General features: G+C 37.4%; 1 protein-coding gene across 5 annotated transcripts in view; it reads left to right on the top strand.

Annotated features, from left to right (window-relative positions):
* Positions 1-25,345, top strand: part of ARID1B (AT-rich interaction domain 1B) — a 525,082-nt gene that overhangs the window by 272,005 nt on the left and 227,732 nt on the right. For all 5 annotated transcript variants that reach the window (XM_042445231.1, XM_042445228.1, XM_042445230.1 and 2 more), the window contains exon 5: positions 21,269-21,310. In XM_042445231.1, the coding sequence (XP_042301165.1) occupies positions 21,269-21,310 (42 nt within the window). The remainder of the gene's footprint in view (positions 1-21,268; positions 21,311-25,345) is intronic.

Genomic DNA, 25,345 nt, shown 5'->3' with positions numbered 1-25,345 from the left:
GTCGAATAGCCCTTACTGTCAGGAAGTTCCTCCTAATGTTGAGGTGGGATCTCTTTTCCTGCAGTTTGCATCCATTGCTCCGGGTCCTAGTCTGGAGCAGCAGAAAACAAGCTTGCTCCCTCCTCAATATGACATCCCTTCAAATATTTAAACAGGGCTATCATATCACCTCTTAACCTTCTTTTCTCCAGGCTAAACATCCCCAGCTCCCTAAGGCGTTCCTCATAGGGCAAGGTTTCCAGACCCTTCACCATTTTAGTCGCCTTCCTTTGGACACGCTCCAGTTTCTCAATGTCCTTTTTGAATTGTGGCGCCCAGAACTGAACACAATATTCCAGGTGGGGCCTGACCAGAGCAGAATATAGTGGCACTATTACTTCCCTTGATGCAGCCCAAAATCGCATTGGCCTTTTTAGCTGCCGCATCACACTGTTCACTCATGTTCAACTTGTGGTCTACTTGGACTCCTAGATCCCTTTCACATGTTGTCTCCTTAAGCCAGGTGTCCCCCATCCTATATCTGCATTTCATTTTTTTGCTCTAAGTGCAGTACCTTACATTTCTCCCTGTTGAAGTTCATTTTGTTAGCTGTGGCCCAGCTTTCTAGTCTATCATGTACTGATCATGTACTGTATCAATATTATACATAGTGGTGGTGCCTAAGAGCTGTGAAAAACAGCTTTGTATATAGTCTTGGACTCCTGGTCCACTAGAGATCCTGATGGCAGCAGTACCGTAGGGGGACTAATGGTTTAAGATAAAATCACCAGAGGTGGTCCTTATCAGTGGATTAGCAGAGTGGTGGAATCACAATGGAGAGTCACCATGGCAAAATGGCCTGACTCTGGAGACTAGGATTCGATTTCCCGTTTACCTTTGAAAGCCACTTGGTGACTTTTGGCATGTCACATGCTCTCAGCCCAAGGGGAAGGCCATGGCAAACCTCTGAACAAATCTTGCCAAGAGACCCCATGATAGATTTGCCATAGGGTTGCCATAAGTCAGAAATTAATTGAAGACACACAACCACAACAATAACCAAAATGGTGATTGTATCAATTTCATGGCTAGAAACCTTCTACTACTTCCCTTCTTCCTCCTAGCATAAACTCTTTCCAAAGAAAGGACACAGTGCCTATGTGTTGATCCTCTTTCTTGCCTGGGGTTGCAGCAGCCAGGACAAGACCAGTGCTTCTAGGGCACTCCACTGAGAATTTCCAAACAAGAAGATGTTCACATTACCTTTTTAAAAACTAAAGGATCTGATCATTCCACAGTTTCATGATTATGCTTCTGTAAGAAAGTTATGGATGCTCTTTTCAAGCTGATTAGTGGGGAATGGATTTATACCGTTCTTAGTGTAGTTGGGCTCCAAGTTGTTCAAAGGTAAAATTAAACACCCACACTTTACTGTTGAGACATAGTTTCCATATTGCAACCAACTTTTTCATCCCAGGCCTTCAAGAGTTGCTTTGCCTTGAGAGACATAAACCCAGCTGGTGTTTTCGAAGAAGGATGGTATGACTATTTAATAATGCAAGGCCATCACTTCCTGCAGTGGCCAGCCACAATTGGAAAGGAATGACATTTTTCAGATAATTGCTATGGTTAATTGGTAAGAGACAAAAAAAATTGAGTCAATTTACAGTTGTGAACACTGATAATTTCATTCTTTTTTCTTGCTTATCTCGCTCATCAGACTGATAGGGGGAGGAATAATCAAAATAATGGAAGAGAACAAAGCCCTTACCTAGTTTACTTATCTGGAGTAGGAGTTGCACTTGGAATATAATTCCACCACCAGTTAAGCAGGCGGCTTGGGGTAACATCAAGGTGCTCTGGTTGGAAATGGCGAGCAAGCTGAAGGATGATGTAGGGTCCTTTTCAGACATAATGATCCTGGCTTCATAACACATGAAATTAGTATCAGGATCATGCATCCTACTTTCTCCTTGTGCCAAAGGTTTGTTACTTTGATCCGGATTAAAGAAAACCTAAAGCTCTCCAAATCCTGGGTGCTTTAATCCTTCCTAAAATAAGCCACAGTGTCACATTTTGTCTGAAATGGGAAAGTGAGGCTCAGTTTTGATTAACTAAACATGCTCTGAAAGCACAATTTAATCCTGGCTAGTAAACTGGCATTGAGACACAATTTCTTCTTCTAGGCCACAAATTAAAGTGACGAAGCAAGCATGAGAGGTGAGAGAGGACTATATGAGCACCACACTCATTACTAATTTTGGATTGTTATATCCAAGGTATGGCCCCATTTTTGCAGCATCATTAATCCTCCAGGGCTCCCTCAAACAATAGCAATTACCTGAATACTACAATTCCTTTCAAATTGTGGCTAGCTATGGCAGGACGTGATGATCTTATATTGTTAAATAGTCATACCATAATTCTTTGCTCAGAATCACCAAAATACCCTCAGATTTCCCCCTCCCCCCGATGCCTTGTCTTGATTTTTTTTACTAACTACCACACCCCCATTGGCTGAAAAGTAATCCAGATAGAGGCCAGAAGGGATATAACATCACTTCCAGATCACTCACAAAATGCTGGTGTATTCAGCTGAACACAAGGAAAATTGCCCCCTGCCCTTCATAAACTTATCTACCCCACTGCAGCATGAAAGCATGACTTCAGATGATGAGATTAATGGTTGGTTTAACGTCGTCTGCATTTGGCTACTTAGAGCCTGCTTTTCAGTGTAAAACAGGATGGGCAACTGCCAACAGACACTGGGCACAGAAAAGGAGAGGGATGCAAAAAGGCCACCCAAAGCAGCAAAATCGCAAGCACCTCTCCCTTTTGGCAATAGGATTATTATCAATTTTGGAGGAAAGTTGGGAGGTGCAGTGTCCCTTGAGGGCTTCAACACAGTGTGGATGGCTGCTTGCATTCCACAGACCACACCTAACCCATTGCTATTGTAAAAGAACAAACCAGCATCAAAAACATTGGATTAGAAATATCATACAATAGCTGTAATTTGCAAAAATAGTGAATGTTTTGAGTCAACATGTTTGGAAGCACTAGGGCTATTTATTTATTTAGATCATACGATAAAACCATATTCTGCCCATTAATGCTAAGTTTTGTTCTAGAAATTTCCAAATAAGTAATGCTGAAGCCCTCTATGCACTTTTCCTAGGGATCCCATTGAAATCTATTGATGTTATTTCTGAGTGATGGTTCTGTAGGTCTTCACACAAATGATGTCACTCACTGTCTTTACATGTATAAAAAGAAATCAAGATATCCTTAATTTAACAGTTTCTCCTCTATCTCTAGTAGTTTTCAATAGTTTCAAAGGTATAGGGAATGCATGACTAGAGGTGTCATGTTCTTGGGCTACAAAAACAATATGTATTAATTGTAATAGCAACTAATTAGTATGCACCCTTCTTCAGGAAATATATTAATTAGAAAATTGGAAACTTGATTTAAATCAATTATTTAAATCATGTCATTTTCTTGGATGATTTAAATCACTTTGATTTTAAATCAATCTGCCCTGCTTTCCACAGTTCCTTTTTAATTCTCCCCATTCTCCTTATTAAAATATATGGAGAACACAGCAGCTCAAGGACACAGCTTACTGAAACAGGTCTCCACTTCTTTAAACAGTGTGGTTACATGCTCCCTGGTAATATAAATCTGTCTTGCTGATTTGTAGAAACATCTGCATATTGACAACAAATTGAGGAAGTCATTCAAAAATATTTTTACAGCATTTACCTATATTTTAATGCAAATTCAAACATGTTTCTTTTTGACTCAGTTTTATATACCTTATTAAATTCTATGTACCTCTGGCAAAAAAAAAATTCTTTGTACCTCTGGCAGTGGGCAAGCAGATATTGTATAACTGAAAGCAATTGTCATCAACAGCATGAGAAATGCCACTAATTCTAACATGCTGGTTCTAATGGGAACAGTTTAAAGAGGCAATGAATATTTGGCCATCAAAGCATTACGACAATCGCTTTCCTTCCAGATAGAAAACATGAGTTACCTAAAATCAGAACAAACTAGTCTTCTAGGTAAATTTTCCCATCTAGGTAAGGTCTGGTATACACTAAAATTGTGTACTTTTTGCTAGAATGTAGTGTTCAAATAGGACTGTGCTATACAAGCATCTTTGTTGATCTGTGTAAACCATTACTGTTTGTAAAGGCTGTATTCATATTCAGTGAAGACAAATAATCAAGACATCTTAACTGTTTTCAACCTTACATCATAATAAATATAAGCCTATGATTATTTACTATTAGAACATAATATTTGTGAGGGAGGGAGTGGGAAGAAATAAACACTTTTTGCTACCACTATAAATTGTGACATAATAATTCACTGAAGGCCTCAGGGAATTCCCAAGGATTAGGGTCTAAACCTCCCAAGTACAAACAGTACATTCTAGCCACAGACTTTTGCCCACAACTGCTAAACTGCTGCATTGATATTTATTGGTTCAATACAATAGATTTTTGATGACTTGTAGAAGACTTGAGAAAGGGTAGTCCCACCTGCCACAGGAATGTTTGTTTGAAGGTTATGTGCTCAAATGTTTTAGTGCCAACACTTAAATTATGATTTCAGAATACAGTCACCCCACCTACCGTAACTCATGGATCTGAGATCCACAACCTTGAATATCCATGGAGGGGTGAACACCATTATTTTCAATGGCACTTGCACCCAAGCATGCGGGGGGGGGGGGTGCCCTCTTCAAGCCTATGGGACTTGAAAATGCGTGAGCCTCCATTTTTGCGGAGGGGTCTGGAATGGATCCCCTGCGAAAATGGAGGGCCAACTGTACTTAAATTTAGCAATGTAACCTTGCTGTGTAAAATGGACAGCATAGTCCTGGGAATTTATACTACAAAGGCCCAAATGGGATGAATAAAAGTTCCACAAGAATACTGTCAAGTTCTTAAAAACATCTCTGTTTATCTTGCTAGAATTTGCAAAGGGCACATTCCCAGTGTAAAAGTAAGTTATACTAGTATATTAAAATTACAATAAAATCCCTCCTTATTTTCTGTGGGAGCAATTTAATTTTCTGTGACCTTACAGCAGGATTCTTCATGAGGACTAGAGAGATGTATATATATTTACACATGGATATGTTTTGCCATTTCTGAATCAAACTGTTGATTGTGCAGGGGAAGAAGGAATGGCATGCTTTCAGTGTTTTCACTTGAAAACACAATTTGACAGCATGGCTGGACTGTATTCCACAGATGTTTCCAGCATTGAAGCAGGGACTGGTTGCTTTCTCCAAACAGTGGCTGCAGATAGGGAATAATGCCCTTCACATAGCCCTCCAGGGGTAAAGCTTGGGAAAGGAGAAGAGGCTGAGTTAAGCTCCCCTGAGTTAATTTGAAAAAAAAAATGTTTTGTCTTACTTAAGGGTAGGGCACACATTTTTAATGCTGAAGGCTCCAGGTCTAGCTTGGCATCCTAGGCAGGGCCACAAATACTCCTGTATGAAAATGTGGAGAGCTGTTGCCAGTCTAGGCTAGATGGACCAGAAGCCTGACTCAGGAACATAGGAAGCTCATAGTAATTAATAAATCAACTACTGTTAACAATTCACTAGCTTTGTTCTGAGTTGCTGTATTTTAGAAATATAGCTCTCTTCCAAATGGTACAGAGGGTCATGGGCCATATAATAGATAGATTGTGGATATTCCACATCCTAGCCCCTTTGTTTCCCTGACACACCCAGAGAAATGCCAGGCCTGCTCTAATCTATTCCCTCACGTTATAGTCAATAGAAGTGATGAACACAAAGTTGTCACCTATTCCCTGCCTTTCCCACAATCAAACATCAGTGCTTCTGTAGGAAGACCTGTCCAGAGCTTCCTCCTGCCCCAGCCTTAAATGTACAGTACAATTGTTCAGTTGTGTAAACTAATAATCGTATTTAGGACAATTTAAACAATTTCTTTTTAAAAGAAGATTAAGGAAAAGCATAAAACTTAAATTTCAGTTATGTGTCATTTCCCGGAACATTTGGGAAGTTCTGTTTTGTTTAAATGAGGCAACATCTAAGATGTGAAGCTGTTTTGTGCTGCAGATACTGTAAGTATATGGCTGGAGCAGAAAATACACGCAGATCTGTCAAAGTTAACAGATGTATCAAGAGCATGAAACACTGTGAAGAAGGTGATAATTGCTTATGCTGCGAATGGAAAGGTGTTTCAAAAGGAGAAACTCTTTTTCAAAAGATTCAACAAATCCCTGTTGTATTGGCAAAAAGAACTCACTAGTCTCAGAGATAATATTTGGATAAACTATAGTGTAGCAGATAGGATTCCCATTCCTCATTTTTTGCTAACAGTTCCTTTTTCACTCATGCTGAATATAAGTGTTAAAGCTATTGTGAAAGCAGTTATTGAAAATATGATATGAATTTGCCAAATAGTTTTTTTTTAAAAATAACCTAGACATATGGGAATCAGATCTGTTTATTTATGTACCATGGCAGCATTTGTGTGGACTTGCCTGGGCCATCCAGTCACTTGCAGGGTAGGTGTTCAGGTTGTATAAATACAGTAATTTGAGCTGGGGGAGGGGGAGGTTCTTTCTGTGGAGAGCACTGACAAAGGAACTCTTTGTGACTTCTAGCAATGGATGTTGATTACAAAGATGGGATCTTGCCTTCTACCTAAATGCAGATTGAGAAAATAGAGGCTGTTATGTTAAGGAGATGGCTTTTCCTGGAGCTCATTCCTATGGGAGGAATACATCCATGGATGATGATGATGATGATGATGATGATGATGATGATGATGATGATGATAGGATTTATTTATATGCCACCCAATCACTGGAAATCCAGGAGGCTTACAACAGAGGGGATAATAGACGGATAAGCCCTGGAATGCATTAAACTACTGGACTGGGATCTACTGTTGTGTGTGGTATCCATACCACTACCACATTTGGGATGGTGCTGCCTAATACGTCTCTTTCATAGACTGTATCCACACTACAGAAATAATCTGCTTTGACACCATTTTAACTGCCTGTCTTAATGCTGTGGAATTCTGGGTTGGTTAAAGCACCAGAGCCCTCTGACAGATAAGGCAATATGTCACAAAATTACAGTCCCCAGACTTCCATAGCATTGAGCCAAGGCAGTTAAATTGGTGTGAAACTTGGTTATTTCCGCAGCGTATGCAGCCATAGTAATATATTGACTATGACAGATTCATAGAAAAGTAATATGCTGCTGAAATTTAACTTGTGACTGAACCATGGGTGCTGATGATGTCTAGGGATTTGTGATCTTGGACATATGAGGTAGGCTTCAGGAGGCACATATAAAGCCATTTCTGTGCTCAGCACTTTTCTTATTATGATACAGCAGATGAAGAATGAGTAATAGCTGCAGTTTGCCAATTTGGATGTCATAGCAAATAACATATAGCAAAACAATGCTTTCTGCTTATAGACCAGTAACAAACCATAGTTTGTTTAAAATTGGGATATAATGCCAACCATGTTTAAGCTTTGCAAACTCTAGTATTGCATCTGAGCTGTTGCATTGACCAAGTTTAACATACTCTCTGGCTTGTTAGCTAGCATTAAACCATAATTCCATGGTTGGTACATTATAGAAAGTTCTGGCTTCATGTTAACCAGGAGTACAACAATGAATCGGTGCAACAAGTAAGGACTAACAAGGGAGGGACCAAGACTTCTCTTGATCATTCCTAGATTTATAAATTATGATGTATGAAGCCATGAAAGTTTATCTCATTTGTGCGAAATGGGTTCAGATTGTAGACTTCAAAATGTTTTTATTAAATCATATAACTATCAACTCCCAGGTTGTTTCTGGCATTACACACAGTTTTAATGTGATATTGTTACTGTTGTTTTCAAAATCAGCTTCCAGGCAAAGCTCAGTATTCTATAAATATCTTTTTTTCCCTTTTTTAAAAATATTTTTTTTATTTTTAAAGCTTAAAGTTATTAACCCAAAACTGAATTTATTTTATGTTTATTTACTGTTTACACTGTTTTTGGTCATTCACCAGTGAACATTTTGTCTGTATAAAATACTAGAATGCTGTTAAAAGTTTTAGTCTGTGACCAAACCAGTGTCTGAAATTAAAATGTATTTCTCATTTGTAATCATCTTTGCTTTATTCACCCCACTTTTTAGACATTTCTGCCTGCATGATTTGTGTGAATTGAGTTCTGTGTAAATTGAAAAAGTTAATTCCACCCAAAAAATTACTACTGTCAATATTTGAATATAAGTCGATTTTGTGGATAAATTGAGGGCAGGTTTGGGATCCAAAATTACAGAATTTGTTGTAACCCATGAGTAACTCAAGGGTAAATCTTAACCTGTAACAAAGGATGCAGAGTATGAAATGAAGAAATTGGCAACTGCATTAGCCTTTAATTTGATAAGTTAGCCTGAGTTTAGCATCTTGAGAAAGCAGACAAACGTACACAAATGTCTTATTCAATTGCCCTGATCCTCGTCTATGAAGCAGATAGATTTCAAATATTACCTTTCCATTTCCATGTTAACCTGCATAGTGATTCCTTTTCACCGTCAAGTGAAAATGCACACTGTTTCCCAGAGCTTGGCACATTCCATCACTGTCTATCATTTGCTGACTGGTTCAGCAAGTCTTAAGACATCAGTTGCTTAAGTCATCAGGTTCTCTGAACAACAGTCTATAGGCTCTGCTAGAATGGACCAAAGACTTCTCTAATCCACCTTCCTGTTCCCATGAGAAACTGTAAGGATGCTTCTGAAAAACTCACAAGCCAGGACTTGAAGACAACAGCTCTCCCTTGTTATATGTTCCTATATCTGAATACTAGGTGCTATACTGCTGCTGCCCATGGAGGTTCCATTTAGTTCATATGGCTAAGAATCACTGTTTAAAGTGATTATATCTAGGGCCTTTTGGCAGTCTTAGCCTCCTGCTTTATTCTTCTAGACAATCTGGGTTGCTTTTTGACAATCTACCTCCTCCCTTCCGGAGGCCTGATCTGGGGTGATTGCTTTGTATGGTTTTTCTTTTCTTTTCTAAATAGAAAATGTTATTAAGTATTAAAAACAAACATACACCTTACAACAATCTTATCTTCTTACAGTCAACCATGTCATTTCTTGTTAATACTACCTAATACAACAAGACTGAATTGAAAATTCTCAAAACTGATCTGAAACTAAAATTAATAACAAATAATAACAAATATTCTTCGAATATGCATCTTTAACAGGACTCTTTAGTTCCTTTTCTATTGAAAATAATGTTTCTTCTCCTACTAATAATCACCTCATAGTATTAAGAAATCTTAAAGTCATATTCGAAAAACTCTTTCTTCTTAAGTATTCTTTACTCCTTCTACCTGTATTTCAGTCTTGAAATCTCACAGTCTTACTATTATGTTCAATCTCTTTCCTTTACCTTTCTCATCTTTCTCCTCTCTCCCTATCCCTCTCTTCTCCATCACCTCTCCTCTCTCAATCTTACTTCTCCCTCATTCTCATATTCTCTTTCCTTTCCATTCTACTTCTTCTTTCTTTCTATCACCTTCTCCTTCTACAAAAAATTTACATTTTTGAATTGTGTTCATAACCTCTGTATATGTAATAGGTTTGATTAACTCATCAACTTGGTCTTTACTTGGTGTTTTGAAATTTTGTTCCTCTAGATACTGTATAGCCAAATCTCATCTAATTTTATTGGTTGTTCCTGATACAAATTTGTAAAAAAAAAAATTTAAAAAGCTTTTTTTTATTTCTTGTTGTTGATTTATGATTTTCTCTTCCTCCTTTATTTCCGATAGTTATCTTTGCCTGTCTTTTTCTCAATATCTCGGCTAGATTCTTCCCTATTTTGTTTGCGTGTTTGAATTTTTTTTAACAATTTGAGGTTTTTTTTACTGATTTCCAATGTGTTTTTTCTAGCCTCCTGTTTCTTTAAAATATTTATTTCATCAATTATTTTTGGGTCTCCTGGATTGGCTATCAATTCTCTTTCTTTTAAAGCTAATACCTTCATTATCTCTTGTTCTTTTTTCTTTCCTCTTTTTGTGCGTAAGCTTCTATATTCATAAAAAATCCTCTAATAACCGCCTTACTGGCATCCCTGATGGTGGTCCTTGAGTAGTATTTTCTTTAAAATACGTTAGTATACTTTCCTTTGTTTTTGCAATTACCGTTTCATCTTGTATCAAATCGTCTTTAACTCTCCAATTGTATTTCCTTACTTTCTGTAAAAGGGTTAAAATAACAGGATTATGATCAGATATAGTTCTCAGAGTTATTTCTGTTAATTTGGTATATTTGTTAAATAGGGATCCAAAATCATGTCAATTCTAGAGAGGGATTGGTGTCTATTCGAATAAGATGTAAATTCTTCATCTCTATTGTGATAAAGTCTACAAATATTTAGTCCATAGCTTTCTATGAGGTGAAAAAAAGTTTGGGGCAGTTTAGCTTGGTTCTGTTTAATATTTACAGTACATCTGATTTTCAATCTATCCTTGGATCAACTGTGCCACTGAAATCTCCTAATATTATCACCTTCTGGTCTAATTTATCCAATTCCTTGCTTATCCTTTGATAAAACACACCTTTTTTATCTTAGGGGCAGTATATTCTTAGTACTAATACTTTCTCTTCTTCCCAATTTATCTCCACTCCTATAAAATGTCCTGATGGGTTGTTTAACATTTCTGTTGCCGAAATATAATTTTTAACATAGATTACAAGCCCTTTTTTTCTATTTTTAGCGGCCAAAATGAAATCTTTTCCTAAATTTTTATACTTGATTAATCTTTTTTCTTTATTTTTAAAATGGGTTTCCTGAAGACAAATTATATCACATTTTTCTTTATTTAAATAATGAAAAATTCTTTTCCTTTTAATAGATGAATTTAGTCCTTTAACATTAAAGGTTATTAATTTCATTTTAAAGTTACCCAATTCAATCAAATTAGTCTAGTCTATTCGTTTATCTCTTTCTTTTGAACTCTCACTTTGATCACTCTTATTTTAAATTCTGTTAGTCTTTATTAACCTTTATTCTTCTTTATCCTCAGTTCTTTTTCCTCCTTCTTCCGTTGATTCTTCTCTGGCTTCTACTTCTTCTGCTGATAATTAATAATAATAATAATAATAAAAATAACCCTCTTCTTGTGGTTTCGTTCCATCCTCCTTTGATTCTTCTGCTTCTCTATTTCTTCTCCTTTTCTCTTTTTGATCAGATGGTAACATAAATTGTTTCCTTTCATCTTCTTCTTCGTCTGCTGTATCTCTCTCTTTTCTCTCTTTGAATGCCTATTGTTTTGCAATATCTTTCTTAAATTCTTTCCAAAAGGCACCTGCATTTTCAATTAATTTTATATCTTCCCTGAGTCCATGTTAGAGGAAATCCCTCCAGTTCTTCCCATCTGAAGGGAATTCTGTATCGTTTCAGTTGTTCAGTTACAAACTGATAGTCCTTTCTTCTCAAAATTTCAGAGGGTATGTCTTTAAATACTTGTATCTCTGTACCATGTAGGACAAATCTCGTTCTGTAGTTTTTTTGTATGAAGGCATCTTTCATATATTTCCTCAGGCAGTAAATCACTATATCTCTTGGTAGTTTTTTCATTCTTGCCATGTTTGAGTTTAGTCTGTAAATTCTGTCTATTTCCCCATGCATTTGTTGTACTGGAATATCCAAATATTTCGCCAAATAAGGTACTAAGAATTCATATAAGTCCTCTTTAGGCTGTTCTGGCAGACCTCTTAGTTTAATACATTTCTCTCTTTGTTTGATTTCCAATTTTAATATTGCATCCTGGTCTTCATGTTGAAATTTGTTTAGGTCTTCAATTTTCTCCTCCATTTTCTTTGTTTTTTGGTCTAATTTCTCCACTTTCCCAGTCATTTTTTCAATATCTTTGTTGGTTTTATCTAGTCTTATTTTCCCTGATTCATATTTCAGTTCTTTTTTGGTTTCTTCCCTTGATTCTCTAATTTCTCTATGCGTTTCTTCTTAGGAATCCCAAATCTCATTTTTCAATTGCAAGTGTAGTCTTTTCATTTCTTCCATAAGGTTGATGTTTGGATCAGTGCTAGAAAGTCTTCTCTGAGAAGCCATTGCTGCAGCTTGAACCTGTCTCTCCTTTTCTCTTCTTGTCATCATTTCTGTTGGCTATTGTGTGCTAATAAATCCTATATTTTTTATTCCAAATATGTTTTTTATCTCAAATTAGAATCTATATATTCAAAATGTGATTTTATTTGTCCTATTTTATTTGCCTAAATTATTTTCTTTTATCTTCTTTCAAGCAAGCAGTGGGTGTTTTATTTTCTTGATGTAATACTATTTGATAATTAGATTTTGAAAATTTACTTTTGAATTTTTAATTTGAGGGAAGTTTCTTAGCACTTAAAACTCAAAATTCTTTGTTTCAAAAAATATTATTTAAGTCTTGGAATCATATATGTAGGAATACCGAAGGAGAGAAAGAAAGTAAGATAACTATTAAGATTTTTCTGCACTTGCGTATCTAGCTAGTCTATGTTTTTACTCTTTCAAAGACTTAATTCAATCAAATCCAAAAAGTTATGTTTCGACTCTCATAACACAGCTTTCTCTTCAAACCTAACTTAACAATAAGATCTATTAGCCAGGTATATTGACCAAACCGTAAATTAATGTTGCAGTATCAAAAAGCCTTTTTCTGTAAAAGGAACTGAAAAATTAAACCAATTAATTCTCAAATCGCCCCATACCCAAATTCCAGTCACAGACCGGATCACTTGAATACAGCAAAGTTAATTAGTGTTCCCAACTTTATATAACAAAAGTTTGCTCCAAATTCACTATTCCTTGATCAATCAGTCAATCACTCTATACAATGCTTCAAATTAAATATACCACTGTATCTGTGTCCAATCTATTTTAGATATTTAATACTTAAATATAGGGAAATAGCTTTAACTATGGGCACAGATACAGATGTATCTTTTCCAATCTATAACAAATTTAAGTTTAGGACTATGTGAACAGTAAATTCAGAAAACCCCAATATAAGCGAGAATCCAAAATACTTTAATTTACTAGAGACTAAATTTAGAGTTCTAGATTATTCATTAAGGAACAGGATCCGGAGCAATGGATCCAAGCTGCAGGAAAAGAGATTCCACCTCAACATTAGGAGGAACTTCCTGACCGTAGGAGCTGTTCGACAGTGGAGCACACTCCCTCGGAGTGTAGTGGAGTCTCCCTCCTTGGAGGTCTTTAAGCAGAGGCTGGATGGCCATCTATCAGGGATGCTTTGACTGAGAGTTCCTGCATGGCAATGGGTTGGACTGGATGGCCCTTGCGGTCTCTTCCAACTCTACGATTCGATGATACTAAGTATTTCACACTTAAAAGTTGATTTTTCTCCACAAGTCCTACAAATTACACACTACTAAATCCATGCAGTATATAAAAGCACCAGTGACAAGGGGGTTACTTCAAAATTCCAACTCCAATTCCAAGTATTTCTTGCCTAAGCTAGTCTTGCCAATGTCCAAATTATCCAAATGTCCTGTAAAAAAGATGATAAGTATTTTTTATCTTCTATCGTCCCTTGTACCAGATTTCTTTGGTGTTCGTCTTTTCCCCTGTTGGCCTGGTGTTACAAAATTAGTGACAAATGGAGGAATTTCAGTGTCTCTTTCTCAATTCAGTCCTCTGTAAACCAATCCTTTATAATCCTCTATAACTTTGAGTCCCCCCGAGTCCAAAATATGGTCACAAAATAAAGTAGAAACGGTCTTTTCTCCTTCTTATTTAGAATATTTTCCCTGTTGTTTTGTTTCTCGCTCCAACCACTGATTAAAATTGTAGTCCTTTCTGTACTTTTACCCCAATTTGGCAATTCTTCTCCCTCAGCATGCCGGTTTCCAGTTGCAAAGTCCAAACAAAGCCGAATCTGTCCCTCACTTTCTTCCATTCAACAAGAGAAAGAGAAAAAACAATAAAAATAACAGTATTGATGATCCATTCAACCAAAGGAGCAGAGTAGGAGAGAAGTCCAGCAAAAAAAGGGGGGAGGGGGGAAAAACCTCTCGGAGCAGTTTGTCTGCTTTTTTCCACTCTCCACACTAATTTATTCACTGCCCATCGCTTTAATTTATAAAGTCTACAGTGACACAAATGAAATTAAGTGAAAAAGGTTAATTCCCAGCAACAATAGAGTCTTAGAGTTATATAAGAATGTTGGTAAAATTGAAACAGTGGTGGTGGCGCTTGTACCGCAAAGCGGCTGCTCAATCCTGAATGTGACTAGTTCAAACCTCCATGCTTCTCCAGCGTCTTCTTACCGGCTTGTGTTCACCCAGCTGAGCTCTTTCCCAGATGCCCCGGAGCTGCGGAGGTTTCAGATGAGCCCCTCTTTTTCTCCCCTATCTGGGGAGCTCCTTTATCTCCGTCAGCACTTTTTAATTTGAATTGAAAAGCAGGATCTGCAATCCTCCTCCCGGAGTGACTAGGGTCCTATGCCCCTAACCCCAATGAATGTGGAGGGAAATTGGAACCAGTAGTAAAAAATAAATGAAATAAAAATGTCAGTCCCCCACATCAGGTGGGCTGAGAAGAACTGAACAATAGTAAAATTGATATCTTATTTTTGCAGCAGATTTAGGCAGGCGTTTAAACAAAAGATTCCAGATTATCCTTCTCTTCCCAATCACCACACAAAGCTCACGCAGGAGACTTATTGAACACAGGTCAGAAGAGGGTTTTTCTTGCCTGCCACAACCCTACATCCCAGTCATTGCCATATGAGTGATGTCTTTACATTATGCTGATAATCCTGAGATATTTTTCCCCCAGAGTGGGGTTACTTCCACTACTTAAGTTCTTCCATGAGAAAGAATGCTTAGGTGAAAAAATAGTGAGAAAGAAAGCAGGTGTAGATTTTTGAAGGGCTTTTACATCCCATGTATAATGTAGTTGTAATCTTCCTACCTTGTACTTCACAGCACTTCAAGAACAGTAACCTAGTTTTGCTGCTTGGGTACCAGCGGTCACTTATAGTTTTACCTAAAGCATTTTTTTAATGTAAAAGAAAAAAAAACTGGACAAGAATCAACATGAAACAGTAAAGCATATATTTGCATTTATTACTGTATAAATTATTTATAATTAGATTGTCAACTGAACAGTATAATCACTCACTCACTTTTCATTTCGCTGGCGAAACTGTTATGCCCAGTTGCTCCCTCTGAAGAGGTTTGGTCCTTTAGTCTTCTGACCTTATCTTTGCATAGAAACAGCTAAACAGAAATCTCCTAAGCAAATGTAAATTCTATAAGGCAAAAGACAATGATCTTATAACCATTTGTGTGTCTGTATATGTGTCTAAAATTCTTTGTTCTCATTTTTGTAACTCATTTTTTGGTAGTGAAGGTCACATTTAGACTGAAAAACACAAACTATTCTGGAAATAAGTTGCCGACTTTTCTCAATAATTAAAGACCAAAGTATCTTAACCAAAACATATTATCGACATGGTAGCAGCTGTTAGAAATGTGAAATGAGAAATATGGAGTAAGTTATAATACTGTATACCTATTGTTATACTAGCTATGGTTTATCATAGCTTTCTGCTTTCTTTCTTCTAGAGGTCTAAAGACTCATTTGGCACAGTCAATCATCAGTGTATGTGATAACATTATTTAAAATGTATTGTTTATATGTTTCCAAGGTTTGCCTTGCACGCTGATTATTGCCTAGGTATGTTTCCAATTTGGTGGCACCAGCATAGCTATTAATAGCCTTTATTTAATGGCAGGTTACTTTCAGCTGATTGCTGAACTTATATTCACTTTGATCAGTGACAAGCAGTTGAACAATATAGATAGGTGACTACTTAAGTGTAACACAATCTGTTGGTAAATTGTTTGAAGCACTGTCCTATTCACGCTAGATGGGGATTCCTTCCAGGCAAGGTTGTAAACTCTTGAGCTTCTTGAATCCTTGCATGATGCTGTAAGAGCAGCTGAGATCCAAGCAAACTTTATTCTGTGTAACTAGGTGCTTTTACAAATACTAAAACATCCTTCCCAGAGAGGAGGAAATTAAACTGAGTAGGATGAAACATATGTTGCGGGGGGGGGGGGGTCCTTCCCTATTAACAAAAAGAACATGTTGATATCTCTTTGGACAGTCCTTGACTTCAAATGCAATATTCTATCAGAGAATGAATCTAAACACTTGCAAGTTACACTTTGATTTATTCCGGAAAAATAGAATTGAATTGAAATTATCAGTTCTTTTCAGTACAGTTCTGTAATTACTCTGATAGCTTCATGAGGATTACAAGCTTAATTTGTAAATTTAACAGAATAATAAGTATTCAGTAGGTAGAAAGTACACTGCTTTTAACTCTCTGATTGAACATGTCTTGTTTCTCTTTAGTTCTGTTATCTGATAGGGAAGATGTTAAACTAATGGTTTTAATTTAGTAAGTTTTATATCATTTAAAATTAAGGGTGTATATAGTAAACTATGACATCAAACTTTATTTTTGTAGTCTCTTTTCACCTCAGATTAATTTATTATCAATTGGACCTCTGCCTTTAGACCGCATTGTTATTGCATCTTTTTGCTCTTCATAGATGAGTTGTTTAATGTGTCAAACATAATTATTGATTCCAATTTTGCCTGTGATCTTTCTTTCTTTCTTTCTTTCTTTCTGAGGCATTCACTTTTTCACATTTTCTAGACTAATGAAGTGCTCCATTTTCTAAATGTATCTGGTTCAGTTGGATCTGTTTGAATCTGTGAACTCCATTTCGCAAGTGTATATCCACACTTGCTGATGTTACCTGTCAACGTTTCCTTTGGGGTGGCAGTGACAGCCTTTTCAGGTCTGAGGGCAGCTGTTGGTATCATTGTAAGCTAAGGGCTTCATGTGCGCCCACAAATACTGATACTGAGTGGAGAGGCTTCCAAGAGAGCGGAAAGCTAAAGCTCCCATCCACTTCCCCAGGATCCAGACCAACACCTCTGATCTACTTCTGCAGCATCACAGTGTAGCTTCTTAAGTCACTGTGCAGAGCTGGGGAGTAAGAAGCTTTATCTTTAACCTTCTTCTGCTCCCAGTACTACCAGATTATTTGCTACCACTAGTGGTACATAGAAGCAGTTATGATTATTGCTTCTGTGTTGCTGGGAGAAAAGTTAATTTTATCCCCCCCCCCCCCCCGCTATCAACATCACAGCCATGGTGCCATGTTTTTATGGTGGGAGAAAAATGTGAGAGTCATACAACAGACTTCCATGAGTTGTGAGTTGCCCACCCTGCCTTAAAGACTCGTTTATTTTATTATTTACTATGAACAGATTTTAAGTGTCATAATTTCTTAAATATGTTAACAGTAAATTGCCATTCTGAATAGAATCTAGCTTGGAACACAGCTGTGGACAGATGGTTGCAGCCCTGAGCATACTTTTCTTACAAATCATGCCTCCTTGGAATTAATTGTATATTCTACCAGCAGAAATAAATCTGTTTAGGACCGGTGTTTCAGTCCCTTAATTGTGAATTTTGATAAGTTCACATTTTGAGACTGGACACAGAAAATTTTGAAAAATTGGACACACACACAGACACACACATCTTAAGATCAGTAGGTCTCCAACAGTCATCATATTGCCTGTGCTAGATTTAACGACATGTTTGCATCCTTTTGTGCCTTTTAGCCTCTATTGTATGTTGCAGTCAAACAGCTGTGTCCTCTACCCCAGGAGACCAACTCTGTGCTTATAGATGTGTTAGGAAAATCTGCTATGCTCAAAACAGGGTAGGATTCTGGGAAACCTTGTACTGCCTGCTTTCCAGTTACTTTAGTTCCTTTTTCACCATGTTGGTACAGAAATACTAAAGCTAAACAACATTGTTTAAAATCAAGATAGTTGCTAGGGAAAGTTGTGGTTTGCATCACCTGGTCCTTGATTTTAAGGTTACTTAAAACATACACGAACATGATAACCAGACTCATAGAAGTGTAGAGTCAGGGGGACCTTGAGCGGCATCTAGTCCAGTCCCCTGCCAATCCTGAAATCTGTTCTTCCCCGAGATATTCTTATATTTGGATGTAACCTCCTTTTATTGCTCTAGTTTCCTGGTGCTTATGACTTTGTTTACTAATTTTGCAAACTAGGTTGTTGTTGTTATATCTTTATTAAATTTATCATCATTAAAATTTATAAATCAGATTATTGTTCTCCAAATGTTCAATTATATCATCAATATTTCCTACCTTCAAGTAATTTGTACTAATTACATCAAAATTTCTTAGTTCTGCAAACAGGATTTTGTTAATATGGAAGCAAAGGCAGAGAATTAACTATGACGTTTGGCTATGAGATATGACATCAAGATAGAAAATGTCAATTACAGAGCAGTCTGATTGAATATTTACATTTGGATGAGGGATCCATTTGCTGAATATCTACCACATCTGTTTTTCTCATGTTTTGTGGGTGAGGTGAAAAGTGAGCCAGCTTTTTCTTCTTCGTCTCCTTCCCTGGAGGTCTTTAAACAGGTTGGATGGACATCTGTCAGGGATGCTTTGATTGAGAGTTCCTGCATGGCAGGGGGTTGGACTGGATGGCTCTTGTGGTCTCTTCCAACTCTACAATTCTATAATTCTTCTCTCCCTTGGTTAGTATGGAAGAAAGTTAAATACATCAGGGTTGCATTGTTTCTGAGGGTGTGCCGTGGAAAGGGTCTTTGAACATGATGCATCTATGCCTGTTCTGAATACAGCCCACTATGGCCCATCCCCCCCCCAGTACACACACACACACACACTGCTACTGGAACATAGGAGATGGAATGTCTGTAGTGGTGGAGATTTCCACCAGTATGTGGAGTAATCTCTGGTAGCATGAGTGTTGTCCCATGGTCATACCTCCATCTCTGTCAATTGAGTTCATACCATAAGTAGGATTATTATGGCCCCTTAACTATCTTTTTGGTGGGGTATGGATTGCATCTTTAGTGTATTTGTATGCATTATGACAGTTTCAAGAGTGAATTGCAAAACCTTCATTGCAGCTGCAAGTCATCAAAAATATCAAGGGCTGGTATTCAGTATTGCAGTTGTGGATTTGTAAGGTAGACATAAGGATCAGTAAACTGGTTTATATTCAGTATGACTACACAGTTTTACTGGCAACCTATGTTAATGCCACTCCATCCATCTTAAGAGCCAACCACCAGATCAGGCAAAGGAAGTCGATTCAGTTTCCAGTTGGGGGACTAGGAGGATAACATTTTCACCACCCTTTTGCCAACAAGTGAGCCCCCCTATATTCAGAAGCAGGACTGTTATCCTGCTTCTGAGTATAGCAGGCTCACTTGCTGGCAAAAGGGTGGTGGAAATGTCACAGCCTTGCTTACTGCTCCAATCAGAAACGGAATAGACATCTTCCTAGGAGAATCGGACCAAAAGACATTACTTTTCTGTGCAGACATAACTAAGTAGCTGTTCTAGAATGCCACAGAAGATTTATCAAAAAAATGTTCCTATATCTGTCAGGAAAGATGTCTAAAAAATATAACATATTCTCAGGTTCAAGGAATAACCATTTCTAGAATGCAGATGACTGGGGAAAACATTCTGTTGTATGTGTGTTGGGGAAATTGTTTCCCAAATAAGATGTGGGCTTTATTCTGCCAGAGAACAGGCTGTTGTCAAGTATACAAAGCCTACCCAAACTAGCATAACATATTAGCCAAAACATATACAGCAAAGCTTAGGCGACGAAGATGTCTCAACATATATTCATAGGAAAGTGAAGATTTATTGAGGAAATGTATTTACAATTGTATTGTTTTTTTTAAACTGTGAACTGCTTTGAGTTCCAATGGTGGGGGGGGAGTGGGATAACAATAAATAATATCTTCATGAGCATCCTCTTAGAGCAATGAAATGGTTAATTAAGAGGCTTCTCTCTCTCTCTCTCTCTCTCTCTCTCTCTCTCTCTGTGTGTGTGTGTGTGTGTGTGTATGAGAGAGAGAGAGAGAGAGAGAGAGAGAGATATGAACTCACTGGCAAGATAACTGCAGAATGGCTATTGGCTTATTTCTGAACCAGTGATTCAAAGCTGAAAATGAAGAGCACCTGTGAGTACAAACTTAGGGAAAAGAAGGGGATGCTCGGTGCAGAAAGAAACTGAAGAAGAAGGGCAAATCTTTGGGGAGAAGGGAAGTCCAATTCTGATGTAGCACGACAGTTAAAATTAATTATTCCTAACTAAAGTAAAGCCACTGAATCAATGGAATTTCCATAAGTGACGATTACCAGATTTTCATTGCTTTGGGGTTTTTTTTTTGTTTGTTTTTTAACTTTAGTTGAGGTGAACAACTGCATTAACAGGAGTGTGGAGTGGTCCTAATTCTCAACACATAACTGTTTAACAGAACAAAGGCAATGGAAATTACAGTACTTCTTGAACACTGCCTCTTATTTATTAGGGCTCCCTGTGTACAGTGGAGCTTGATGAGTTAGAACTGAGAAGACTGGGCATGTATGCCTAATAAAGGTTGACTGACTGAGCATTAACATTTTCCTTATGTCCTCAACTATTGAAATGCAAGTATGTTCACATCAACAGGAGAAAGTTTGGTGAAACACTCTTGAGTACCCCCTAGATTTGTCTTGTGAAGCTAAATCCTACCCTCACCCTCCAAGGTAAAATGGAACTAATATGAAGCAAACTACAAGGAAGCACAGACGTTTGTAAAATTATACTCTTTTGGCTACAGTATTGCTTGGTTTATCATTTCAGTTCATAAATTTAATTCCCATCTATATATTTCTCAGGCTGCTACACAGTGCAGGCATATAGCAATTAGCACTTCAACTTCCATGGTTAAGTGCTATGGAATTCTGGGATTTGTGGTTTGGTGGGGCACAAGAGCTCTCTGAGATGGAGGGCTAGATATCTCACAAAACTACAAATCTGCAGCACTTTCTTCAACTGCATTACCATTATGTGAAAACTCACATTATTGGCTTCCCCTCCTTAATATGGGTTGTTGATTCTTCTCCTGATATTATGTTTCATTCACTGCCCATTCTCTATCTAGACTTCTTGTGTTGTGAAATTATGCTTCTATTCTAGTACTGTACATGTTTTCTCCATGGATTCTGGTGTTGTGGTCAGAAGATCTTAAGTGACTACATTTGAAATGATATTTCTCCTTATAATTTCAGGTTGAAGTCTTGGCCTCCGAAGATACTTCATTTGGACTCAAGGTCTGTAGATGATGAAGCTTTGTTTTTCTAGGTGCCATCAATTTAGGATGGTTGATTTTATTTATAGCTGGTAGTATGAAAATCTTATACTAAAACTAGATATCACTAAAATATAGTACTAGAGCAAAGTTTCAGTAAACAGTATCTTAAGTTTAATGTACTGAATATGAGGCTCATATAGTTTGCTGTTAGTTCCAGTTAGCTTCTAAGTGACAGGTTTTTGGCAGGGAGTTCAGTTGGAAAATTAGAAAACTTATGGGAACAGAACTAGCAGTTTCTAAGTTTGTAATTTAATGGTACAATTAACAGACTCTAGAACAAATTATGGAATATGTTAGTTTGTATCATGCAATTTCTGTACTGGTAGCCATTTTTAATTTCTAAAGGGGTTGATGGTAGACCAATTTTCTAATTCTCATTTTGGATGGTACTAAATCTTAGGTTGTTCTAGAGATCTTATGAAGGCTGTAATTGTAATCTTGCAAACATTGATTTAATTTATTTGTGAAACTGTTGCTAATGAACGTTATGGTATTGATCTCATTCTTACGTGTATGTAGTAGCAGATGATCCTAGGAAAGCAGATTGTGTGTAGGCTATACAGCAAGAGAGAATGGCTAATGGGAGGGGAGTAGGAATCTGAGAACATGAGGCTAAACCATGAGTTTCCTGCTGTTTAATATCCATATGGTATGATATTTCTGAAAAGCATAGCAGTGGCATAATCACTAAGGTAGAACAATCAGTAGAAAAGGAACAAACCTTAAGATTCATAGGGAAAGCCATGTACAAAAATTAACTCTGGTAATGCTGGAAAAATTCCAAATTAATACTTTAAAAGTTACTAAATATTTATGACAGCATGATTTACTACTGTTCCCTTATTGTGTTGTGATATCTGATAAACTGATTTAAAATAAATTATTAAAAAGAAATTGAGCTGCTTGGATGTTATTTGAAGTATTTAACATATGGTATTCTGTAACATTTTCTAGTTTTTATTTAATACGCAGCATGCATACAGAACGTTTACTGAATATTTAATAAACCTGGAGGGTCAACTCCTGCGAACTCATCTCCATAATCCTTCATGCTAGCTGAGTAAACAGAAGTATTACTGAAGATTATTGTAGCCAATACCTCTCATTGCCTGACCCATTGTGGAAAAGGCTATGCTATTGTTTTGTGGTTAAAGTTGCAAGTTGGCAATGGTATTACGATTAATTTATATGTGACACCGGCCATGGTTAAAGTGCTTACTGTTTTCTTGTGTCCCACCACATTTAAATGCACTCAGCACATGCATCAACACATCTATGTTTAGCATTAGTAATTCATTGACCCAGGAGGGCATACTGCTGGCAAACTGACACTGCACGCAAATGAGCCAATGCACATGGTAAGTGCTTCCGAAAGGGAAGAAGCACGTGTGGATTGCTTGCATGGGTGAATACCCATACCACACAGAAATTGGGTTTAGGATTAATTTTGCACAGATTGCAGTTTCATGCTTCTTAAATTATGTGAATACCTTAAATTACTCCTATTTTTCTACAGTTTTCTTCCATATGGCTTTAATATTTATACTGAAAGCCTCATTATGATGTTAAAATTACTTTATAAGGGATGTCCAATGCTTTCTTCAGTCCTATACAAAATTGTTTGCATGCATTATTTGTTTTTATTAAATGCCATGGAACTGTAACACACCCAAAGATTACTCAGCTGCAGTCTGCAAATGAAAGCTTACTTTCCTCAGTGCTAGCACAGAAAGCCAAATGCTGGAGAACATTGAGAACATTAGACATATCTGGGTTCTTGGGAATTGCATGACATGAGGGCAATCCACATTCCTGAAGCACTGACACTATTGCAGCTCTTAGTCTTGTGCTGAAGCCATGTTGCATTGTAATATATTGCTTAGATAACTCTGAAAAATCCCAAGGAGGCTGGGGCCAAAACAGACCGCCTTTTGATGATACACACACACACAAATCAGGACAAAGGCGCACCACAGCTACCTAAGGCAGCCCGACCCTAGACACAAAAGGGATAAAGAAAAAGTGCTCTTTGCCAGCAGACCGTCATGGCAGCTGGCCTCGAGATCGCGATGTCTGGTCGCTGCGGTCTTGGACCAAATGGGGAGCGACCAGTGCTGGAGCAGCAAGAGGCCACTCCAAGCTATCAGTCTGCTTGACCCCTTGGAGAATTATACAAGGCCATTAGTTGGTTCTGTGCTTTAAGTTCTATGCTTTAAGCTTCACTGTAGCTTAAGATAAGGCAGGCCTTATTTTCTGCTTATTCTCCAGATTTAAAACAATAAAACAAATATTTAAGTTGTAGAAGATTCATAAGTTATATCAACCACCTTTCAAGCAAACTCCTTGGGTTTTTATTTCTGTTAAAATTAAGTGTATTAGTGATTTTTTTTTTCTTTTCCTCTACAAAGAGCTAAATGTAAGCAGACTACCACTGCATAACATCACTTTGAGAAACCTGTATCTGTACCAACTGTGAATGAATGTAAATGTACAGGTTATTTCAACAGTCAGATTTCAGTCTACACAACTTTTGTACATGAAGCATGCTTGCAGTAATCACCTCTGATCATTCCAGAATAGATAGCCATAGTTTTCTGGTTTGGACAATAGAAAAAAGAACCTATATGACTAATCCGAAATGTAGCCCTTCTTTTTCTGAGATCCAATATAAATACTAGCATAAGTCACCTAAATCACTGTGATTTCTTCCTTTGTCATTCATCTTATTGGGGTTCATTAATAAAACCATTGTGAAATCCCAAGAGAAATTTGTTCATCTGGGTTCTTAGTGAAAGAGGCTTGATGTGACTTTCCTGGCTGTTTTCAAAATAGTTGTGTTAGACTCCTGCACATAAAAAGGGGGAAGAAAGGGGAAGAAAAAAGAAAAAGAAATGTGGCAGTACCTTTAGACTAACTAGTTTTTATTTCGACATGAGCTTTTATGGATATAAATTCACTCCTTCGGACCTGGTACCTAGTGGTATTAAGGTCTCAGGCAAAATAGTTGTGAGAGTGGGATCCAACATAATAAAATTCCTCTTATTGTTCTTTGTTCTTCGCACTCTTCTCTCAGATTGTTCTGGCTATATCCTCTATCCTCTTCATCTGCTCTATCAGATTATTAGGCCCAGAAAAATGTCATAAATATCGAAACCGTCAGATACTCTTCCTTTCTCGTGACTTATCTCCTCCTCTCTCACAACCCCAGCCATCAGCTAATAAAACCTAACCAGATTTTACTTCTGTTCGATTGGCTGCTCCCCAAAATATTTTATTAATTGTAATAAATCTATCCTACTGTATTTATAATTACAATAATATCTTAGCATATATGCTTCCATTTTGCTTCTAAGCTCAATTCAATGTACTGGTGTTGAAGCCCTAAATGACTTGGAACCAAGATACTGAAGGACCACTTCCTCTCATGTGAGAGGGAGGAGAAATCTGAGCTCTTCAGAGGAGGCCCTGTTGCATGTCTCCTTACTGTTTCCTGTTGCGTGTTAGGTTGGTGGGTACACATAACGGGGCTTTCTCTGTAGAAGTGCCTCAACTGTGGAACTCCCTATATAAGGAAGTTAGATTGACCCCAGCTCTTTTAAGCTTACGATGGACAGCCAAAACAGTGCTGTCCAGCATTTCATTCAGTGCTTGAATGTTTTGGTTGCTGTTTTAACTTTTCAAAACCGGATTCTAGTATTGTTTTTAGACTGCTTTTAGCAGTCTTTAAGGAGTATTTAATGTGTTTTTATCTTTTTGTTGGTTTATTTGGTTTTATTTGTTCCTTGCCTCAGAAGCACTTGTGGGCTAGGAGATGAATCAGAAATAATTTAAATACATACACATATACATATATATCCAGAGTGTCAGTGGGGTGTAGTGGTTTGAGCTTTGAAGTACGACTCTGGAGACCACAGTTCATATTCCCACTTGGCCATAGAAAGCCCCTGGGTGACCTTGGACAGGTCACATTCTCAGCCTCAAAGGAAGGCAAGAT

Source organism: Sceloporus undulatus, chromosome 1 (assembly GCF_019175285.1).
Source record: "Sceloporus undulatus isolate JIND9_A2432 ecotype Alabama chromosome 1, SceUnd_v1.1, whole genome shotgun sequence".
Classification (NCBI taxonomy): Eukaryota; Metazoa; Chordata; class Lepidosauria; order Squamata; family Phrynosomatidae; genus Sceloporus; species Sceloporus undulatus.
The sequence above is the reverse complement of the archived record's forward strand: the minus strand, read 5'-3'. Positions and strand labels throughout refer to the sequence as shown.